This window comes from Schistocerca nitens, chromosome 6 (genome assembly GCF_023898315.1).
Source record: "Schistocerca nitens isolate TAMUIC-IGC-003100 chromosome 6, iqSchNite1.1, whole genome shotgun sequence".
In the NCBI taxonomy this organism is placed as follows: Eukaryota; Metazoa; Arthropoda; class Insecta; order Orthoptera; family Acrididae; genus Schistocerca; species Schistocerca nitens.
The window spans coordinates 475,330,398-475,339,368 of NC_064619.1; the positions used below are offsets into that span (position 1 = coordinate 475,330,398).

Consider the following 8,971-nt stretch of genomic DNA (forward strand, 5'->3'; position numbering starts at 1 on the left):
ACGTATTTCAACGTCTTTCACGGGAATTGGTTCATCAACTCTGACGCTCTCTGTGACTCAAGAATGCAGAAATACAAATAGGAAATGCAGAGCAGCTTAGGCAAAACGGCTGCATGTAAAATGTGAAGAAATCGAAAAAGAAACGACCGCCATTCGCACAGATTAGACATATAGAAAAGTCAAAAGAACGTTTGTTGAAATCAAAAGTAAGGGTGATAACATTAATAGTGCAATGTGAATTCGACTGTTGAATGCGGCGGAGAGAGTGAGTAGAGGGAAACAGTACAATGAAGTGGAAATAGCCGTCTGATGACTTGAGAGAAGGAACGGAGTCGATGCATAGGAGACAGGGGATCCAGTATTAGAATCACAAATTAAAAGAGCTTTGAGAATCTTAAGATCGAATATTGCAGAAGGGGCAGATAATATTCCATCATAATTTTTAAAATCACTGGGTTGGGGGGAGGGGGGGGAGGAGTGGTAACGAAACGACTATTCACGTTGGAGTGTAGAATGCATGAATCTCGCGATACACCATCCATACAGTTCCCATCATCCACACATTTCCGAAGATTGAAAGAGCTGACAAGTGCTCGAATTATCGGATAATCGCTTTAACAGCACATGAATCCAAGTTGCTGATAGAATAATATTCAGAAGATATGAATAGAAAATTGAGGATGTGTTAGATGACGATCAGTTTGGTTTTACAGACGGTAAAGGCAACAGAGAGGCAGTTCTAACGTTGCGGCTGGTAACAGAAGCAAGGCTAACAAAAATCAAGAGACATTAATTTGATGTCCCAACTTGGAAAAAGCGTTCGACAATGTTCGAAATTCTGAGGAAACAGGGGTAAGTTATACGGAAAAATGGGTAATATACAACACGTAAGAGAGCCAAGAGTGAAGAGTAAGACTGGAAGGCCAATAACGAAATGCTCATATTAAGAACTGTGTAACAGGAGGATGAAGTCTTTCGCTGATACTGTGCAATTTGTACATCGAAGAAGCAATGAGGAAAATTTTAAAGAGGGGTTCAAGAGTGGAATTAAAATTTAAGGTGAAAGGACAACAATGATAAGATTCGCTGATGACATTCCTGTCCAGAGTGAAAGTGATGAAGGAATACAGGATTGGCTGAACGGAATAAACAGTCTAAGGAGTACAGAATATGGACTGAGAATAAATCGAAGTAAGACTAATGAGGAGTAGCAGAGATCAGAATAGAGAGAGACTTAACATCAGGTTGGTAGGTGAAGTTAAGGTATTCTGCTATCTAGGCAGTAAAATAACCCATAACAGACCGAGCAAGGAGGAGATAAAAAGCAGACGATCGCTGACAAAGTGGGCGTTCCTGGCCAAGAGAAGTCTATTAACACCAAACACAGGCCGCAATTTCAGGAAGGAATTTCTGAGAATGTACTTCTGGAGCACAGCATTGAATGGTAACGGAACATGGACTGTGGGAAAACCGGAAAAGAAGAGACTCGATGCATTTGCGATGTGGTGCTACAGAAAAATGATGAAAATTAGGTGGACTGCTAAGGTCAGGAATGAGGAGGTTCTGTGCAGAATCGGCGAGGAATGGAATATATGGGAAACACTGACAAGAAGAAGTGACAGGATATTAGACATCACGGAATAACATTCCAAGTAATGGAGGGGGCTGTACAGGGTAAAAACTGTAGAGGAAAAGAGAGATTGGAATACATCCAGCAAATAATTAAGGTCGTAGGTTGCAAGCGCTACATGGAGATGAAGAGGTTGGCACGTGAAAGAAATCCGTGGAAAGCCACCTCAAACAAGTGAGCAGACTGAAGACTAAAAAAAAAAATTAATGCTACCATCAGATGGCCATTTGATAATGGCAAGAATTTTCGAAACAGGCCGAAAAATCTTCAGAGTATTAGACGACACACTGAAAGAGAATGCAATTACTCGACTTCAGCACTTATAGATTGATGAAAGAAATTCAGTGCTTATAGATTAACGAAAGAAAAGAAAAAACGGTAGCACATAGATAGAAACTTCTTTAACTGACAAAAAGGAGGAGAAATATATTGTCAATTGTGCAGGAAGTACATCTTAAAAACCAAAATTCCTTTACAAAAAAGTTCAAAGAAGAGCAGCGCGTTTTGTGTTATAGGGAAATAGGGGAGAGAGTGTCACAGAAATGATAAAGGATTTGGGCTGGACGTCATTAAAAGAACGGCGTTTTTCTTTGCGACGGAATCTTCTCACGAAATTCCAATCACCAACTTTCTCCTCCAAATGCGAAAATATTTTGTTGACACCGACCTACATAGAAACGATCACCACGATAAAATAAGCGAAATCACAGCTCTTACGGTAAGATATAAGTGTTCGTTCTTTCCGCGTGCTATAAGAGAGATTGGAATAATAGAGGATTGTGAAGATGGTTCGGTAAACCCTCTTCCAGGCACTTAAATGTGATTTGCAGAGTATCCATGTAGATGTAGATAAAAGTAAACCATTCATCAAGATGATAATTTCCACATACTTTTGCGATATATTATTAACAGGTATTAAAATTGATAAGGGACATTATACCTGACGCTTGTCTGTAAATACTAATATTACCTGCAGCGACATCCAGACACCATCACTGAAGAGTTTTACTGTACAAACGGTAAAAGAAATTCTTTGGTCGTTGGTTGCAAGGCTAGGAGGAAGTAGTTACCAAGAACATCTACCGAAACAGGCACATTCCTAGCAGCAGAACAGTTTAGGTAAGCTTGCGAATCAGGTCACACTCCTTATACGATACATGCCAGGCCAAGAAGATGTCTTCGCGAGTCCTTGTCGGATGGAAACGATATCCCCTGTCACCGGAAGGTATATAAGAAGAGACAGACAGCTACAGCATTGTACAACGTACCAACAACTCACCGTGATGGAGAGCTGTGTCTTTCCTGTGGTACTGCTGGTCGCGCTGACCTTTGTCTGTGCCTACAACAACAAATATGACAACTTTGACGTGGAGCAGGTGCTGAATAACGATCGCCTGCTCAGAAGATACCACGAGTGCCTCGTCTCGAATTCCGATGTCTCCTGCACTGCCGAGGGCAAACAACTCAAACGTAAGTCAAATGGCAATACACTGATTCTTGTGGTTGTAGGAGGATAAGTAAGAACAAAGAGAGTGCGTTCAGCTGTTTGTCATGCTTTTTTCCCGTCAAATTTGGTAAGAATATATATAAATGCAGTCTCATACACATTCAACAAACCTGTTCTCTTTTAGTCTTCCGTTTTCTCGTATCCTTCGTGGGACAATAGGTGATGTATATTTTCATTCCGAAATTAGATAGATAAGTAAGAATGGATTAAGTTCTATAGAGGTGAGAGTTAAAGGTGAAATTATTCACACTTTAGAAAATCTCATTTCATCACTGAGATATCGAGAAATGTTAATCTCATGTCAAAACTATTTTCTTGTGCAAAACATACGAGATTTAAGTCCTAAGGACACACCAAAATCACAATCGAAATCAGTTGTACTTGCCACACACTTCCTTATTACATACACATAGCTCATAATACATTCATAGTAACCATAATTACAACAAAACTTGTCTTATGGAACACAAAAATCTCTTAAGATATCTTCCACATATCGTTTTCTTTCAATCACTTACATTAATTTAAATCATGTCCATGGACCCATAATCAATTCAATATGACTGACAAATCACACCTACTTCATCACTTACATGGAAGCTCTTTTATCTACCTTTTCATCACATCCAAGTTCGGAATTCAACAGTCAGTATTGTTTTAAGGCTTCTTTGGTCAACTTTCATAAATTAAAAACAATATTCAGAAAATTATCCTTCGTAAAATATGACTGACTTAACTAGCTCAGATAAAAGTTCTGAGTTCCTCCAACATCAATATTTATAAGGTTTACTCGGGCAACTTTTCATTAAATGAGAATACTATTCATAAAACCGTTATTAAGATAAATATGGCTGACCTAACCAACCAAGTGTTCAACAGGCAGTAATGTTTTAAGGCTTCCTTGGCCAACTTTTCATAATTCAAACACAATACTCATAAAAGCATGCTCGTAAAATATAACTAACATAACTATCCCAGTTAAAAGTTCTGAGTTCAACAAACACCAAAATTTTAAGGTTTACTCGGCCAACTTTTCATTAACTAATACAATGTTCATAAAATAGATTCATAAAATACGTCTAACATGACTAACTCACATCAAAGTTCTGAGTTCAACAAGCCCCTAAATTTTTACAGTTTACTCGGCCAACTTCAGATTAATTAGAACAATATTACTTGGATATACTAGGTTCGTATGATTTCAGTACCTGACTATAACGAGATCTTCCCAAGAAAAACTTAACAGGGGCCGCTTCCACTCTACATGAGAGTTAATGATGGACGCGAGCACACCAAATATTTTAACCAATACAAGAAATCCATAGGACAGGAAATGAAATAAAAAGGTACTCAACTTTGCACTACGATTCAGCTTCAGAAACCATAACTCTCCACCGAAAGGATGAAATTACAGGACAGTAACAACGTAACCCGAATATTCTGAGGCATGAGATAACAATCCTAACTGCACAACTAGTTATCAATATCTTTCAATGACATACTCCACAAATGAAACCAACAGAATTAGACTCCGCAACTTACTTGGGCAGTCACCGTTCTTAAAATTTGGTTAGTCAATCCCTTAAAACCGTCACTAAAATAATGTCATAAAAGTTAGAATAGCAAGAATAATCTCGGCGCACATTTAAAGGCCAGACTAAAATAATGACATAACAGGTAGAATGAGAAAAATATTTCAGCCCTGCTTGGGACGCCAAATACAGACTTACGCACTACTTAGTTACACTTCTAACTACGTGTTTAACCATGCTTCGTGTGTGTTTGGTGGGCGTCGTTACACTTCCTTAACTGCCGACAAGGTATCAAGTGACGACACCAAATTCAGTGATAAGCTGCTGGAACAGTTCCAAATGGTTTTTAGTACACTGGAATATTTAGTTAAAATGAACACCACCCATAGAAGCAACTCGGCGACTCCAAACCATTCGGCCTGTGTAACTTGTAACCGGAACTTGTCCTTTCAACCTCGAGGAAATCCCCATCACCATGGACAGAAGATTTGCCTTGTAACGGTTAAAATCGCAATAGCGGCTGGCCACGCTCCTTCGTCATGCCGACTCAGCCTCTCGCCGTGCTGCATACAAGCACAGCCCCACGTCACTCCACCTCACACCGCGGATACCCGCACACCAGCCCCCAGCAGAGCGCGCGAACTCCAGTTAAAATCCCCCGCCGCCAAAGATGTGACGAAGACAAATATGAACCGAAGTCGACTCAACGATGAAAAGAATCGATGGAAACTGGAGCCAGCAACGCACTAGCTCATCTATTATATTAAAATATATATTTTAATATAAAAACATTGTGTGGTAACATACACTGTCCAGTCACACTGATGTGACCACCCGTCTGAAGTCTGAATAACCTTTTGTAGCGCGGACCTACAGCGACGTGGAGCCTTGCCGACTGCAGTGCCATGGCAAATTGCGCTAGGTTTCTTGGTTGGGGATCCATGGCACGAAAAGCCCGATCGAGGTGGTCCCGCAGATTCCTGACTGGGTTTAAATCCGGGCAGTTTTGTGGCCAGGAGGATACGATAAAGTCATCCTGGTCTTGGACCACGTGCGCTCACTGTGTGACACATTGCATTGTCCCGCTGGAAGATACCATTGGGCCGTATAAAACCAAACTGCGTCCTGGCGTGGACGCAGTCCCCGTTGACGGACACTTACTTGTGTTGATCCAGTGAGCGTTCGAGTATAATAAGTTCACTCAGGGGATGCCACGAAACTTTTCCCCAGACCATAACGCGTCCTTCTTCGACCTGGACCCTGCCAAAGATTGTTGCATCGTGTTTGCTTTAAAACGTTTCACGCCGCACACACCAACGGCCAACTGCACGATGGAAACGTTTTTCACCTCTTGCCACTCAGTGGAAGTCCAGTTGTGTACTGGCGTGCAATGTCCAGCCTTCGGCCCAGTGAAAATTAGTCAGCATGGATGCATGAACCAGGTGTCCTCCCATACGCAGCAAAGTTCCTGAACGTTCGTTGAGAAGACACTGTTGGCTCTGAGCACTATGATACTTAACATCAAAGGTCATCAGTCCCCTAGAACTTAGAACTACTGAAACCTAACTAACGTAAGGACATCACACACAGCCCTGCCCGAGGCAGGATTCGAACGGTAGCAGCAGTGCGGTTCCGGACTGAAGCTCCTAGAACCGCTCGGCCACCGCGGCCGGCGAAGACACTGTTGCTAGGCCCTTGGTTCATCTGGGGTGGTCGTTTCATAGTTTGATGTCCATTCGTCTGTACGTATCTCTGCAACTTCGTTCACCCCTCCCCCCCCCCCCCTGCTTACGTACTGTAGCGCGCCACAATTGCCTCGGTGTCGGTTCTGAATAGCGCCATTTTGCCAAACGCGGCTGCCGACCAATGTGGCCGAGCGGTTCTAGGCGCTTCAGTTTGGAACCGCGCGACCGCTACGGTTGCTGGTTCGAATCCTGTCTCGGGCATGGATGTATGTGATATCTTTAGGTTAGTTAGGTTTAATTAGTTCTAAGTTCTAGGGGACTGATGACCTCACATATTAAGTCCCATAGTGCTCAGAGCCATTTGAACCAAACGCGGCATACTTTAACTACGGCGGCACATGAGCACTTTACAAACTTTGCCGTTTCCAATATTCTTCCACTCTTGGCCCGAAAGCCAATGATCTTATCCTGTTGGGTGTCAGATAAAGCGCTCCATTTCCCCATTACGACAACGACTGTGCCGTTTTCCGCGTCACCCCCCACGCGTTTTATATACCCTCTACTGCCAGTGCTGCCACCTGCTGTCTGTGAATGGTCATTGTACACTACACCGAAAATAAGTGATGGTCACATTAATGTGTCTGGAACGTGTATGATGTTTTAACCCCGTCAGCTTTCCACCTCTAACTGGAGGTGCTGATTTCTTCCAACCTTCTGTTTAACAGAGCGTTTCAAAGTACGTTATTTACATGTAATAATCATTTTGAATGAATTCAATTAGAAAATTGTGGAAAAAGAAGAAAAACAAATCCTCACCACAATTCTAACCGACCTCTTTATATGGACATCTCCCGTCCCCTGTTAGATCCTTCCTGTTCTTGTGTCTTGCTGCCTTGATATCGAACAACATGATTTAGTACAATATTACTTTTAATTTTTCGATACCACTAACTACGTTTTTTCCGTTTGTGGGTGCATCAGGCTTAAAGACCTTTTGAGAGTGTTGAACGATAGGGCAGGTAGAATTTCCCAAGAATGTCACAGCTATTGTCGTATAACCTTAATGGGGATGAAGTGCTGTGGAGTAACTTCAGTGTGTAATGTTGTAGGTACTTTACCAGAAGCTCTGAAGACAGACTGCCGCCAGTGTAGTGAGACGCAGAAAACTCAGGCTGAGAAGGTGATCAAGTTTCTCATCCACAAGAAGCCAGACTTGTGGAAGTCGCTGGAGAGCAAGTACGATCCATCTGGCACTTACAGGCGAAGGCACGACGCGGAACTGAAGAGGCTCTCTGCTTGAAATACAGAAGTTGATTTCTTCTTCAAATATTCATGATCTAAGGTCTTATTGTTGATCAGGTTTTGAGTATCTGTAGTAAATAAACATAAATAAAATACTGTATGTATGAAACAGGCAGTGGTACAACTATTTCTTTATACCTTTAATTTCCAGCTTTCAGGTCGGAATTTTTGAGTTGGTCTGCTTGGGAAATACAGAAACACTCCTTATACCCAAAGTCAACATTATACGAACCTTCTAAACCTGGTCCTCACACTTTTCACTCTCCGCGCTCAGTCGCCATCACTATGACAGCGCCAGTTTTACAATGATCGGAAAACAATAGTATGAAATTACCTGTCAACCTGTTTCTTATATTTTAAAACATTTGTTATTTGAAAACGAGGTTATGAAATAGTAAACCCCAAACCAAATCACCATTGATTCTCTTAATCATCTCACACGTAAGCAAGGATATTAAGAAGAATTTACCGTATGGCTCAAATGGCTCCGAGCACTACGGGACTTAACATCTGAGGTCATCAGTTCCCTAAACTTCGAACTACTTAAACCTAACTAACCTACGGACATCACACACATCCATGCCCGAGGCAGGGTTCGAACCTGCGACCGTAGCGGTCACGCTGTTCCAGACTGAAGCGCCTAGAAGCGCACGGCCACACCGACTGGCTGTCCATTGGAATCTGCCGAAAAGCTTGCCAATTGTTTTCGCAGCGGCTGGAAAATAAAACGGTCTTTCAAAACAGCGCCCTGTTTCCGTAGAACTGTGTTTTAACCTTTAATACTTCAGACTATAAAAACAAGTTTTATCAATGAAAAACGTGATTTCAACTTCTTCCTTTTGTACGCTAATCTACTGTCACGTTTCAATGGTGGAACTGATCGTTCACAGATGCGGCACACTATCTATAGGTACTACGCATTGCGATCACAGTGCCATCTGCAGCTTTTCGAACAACTTCGGAACACATCTAAAAAAATTTGCGCATGCTTTCACGATAAACTTAGCGTTCGCTGCACTCGCCTGACGATCTTAGTTTTCGAGGTATTTAATTTTGAAATTAGGGACCCCTTCGCAGGGTATTTTGTAACTATTCACCTATCACAGATTTTCAGATTCATAACAACACTCTAATAAGGTACTGGTCCGCCCCGATAGCTGAATGGTCAGCGTGACGGACTGCCGTCCTAAGAGGCCCGGGTTCGATTCTCAGCTGGGTCGGGGATTTTCTCCGATCAGGGATTGGGTGTTGTGTTGTCTTCATCACCATTTCACCCCCTATCAGGCGCGCAGGTCGCCCAATGTGGCGTCGAATA

At 42.1% G+C, this 8,971-nt stretch overlaps 1 protein-coding gene across 1 annotated transcript; it reads left to right on the top strand.

Moving 5' to 3' along the window:
* The first annotated feature begins 2,908 nt into the window (after positions 1–2,908).
* Positions 2,909–7,756, top strand: LOC126263011 (ejaculatory bulb-specific protein 3-like). The gene is made up of 2 exons (XM_049959977.1): positions 2,909–3,100; positions 7,464–7,756. Exons 1-2 carry the CDS (start codon positions 2,914–2,916, stop codon positions 7,652–7,654), a joined length of 378 nt encoding a protein of 125 aa, XP_049815934.1. The 5' UTR covers positions 2,909–2,913; the 3' UTR covers positions 7,655–7,756.
* The last annotated feature ends 1,215 nt before the right edge of the window (positions 7,757–8,971 follow it).

What these genes read in the sequence shown, in the direction of transcription:
- LOC126263011 (XM_049959977.1), top strand. Translation starts at nt 2,914, where the DNA reads ATGGAGAGCTGTGTCTTTCCTGTGGTACTGCTGGTCGCGCTGACCTTT. An exon ending in CGAGGGCAAACAACTCAAAC is followed by an intron (nt 3,101 to 7,463) that starts GTAAGTCAAATG and finishes GTAATGTTGTAG; the next exon opens with GTACTTTACCAGAAGCTCTG.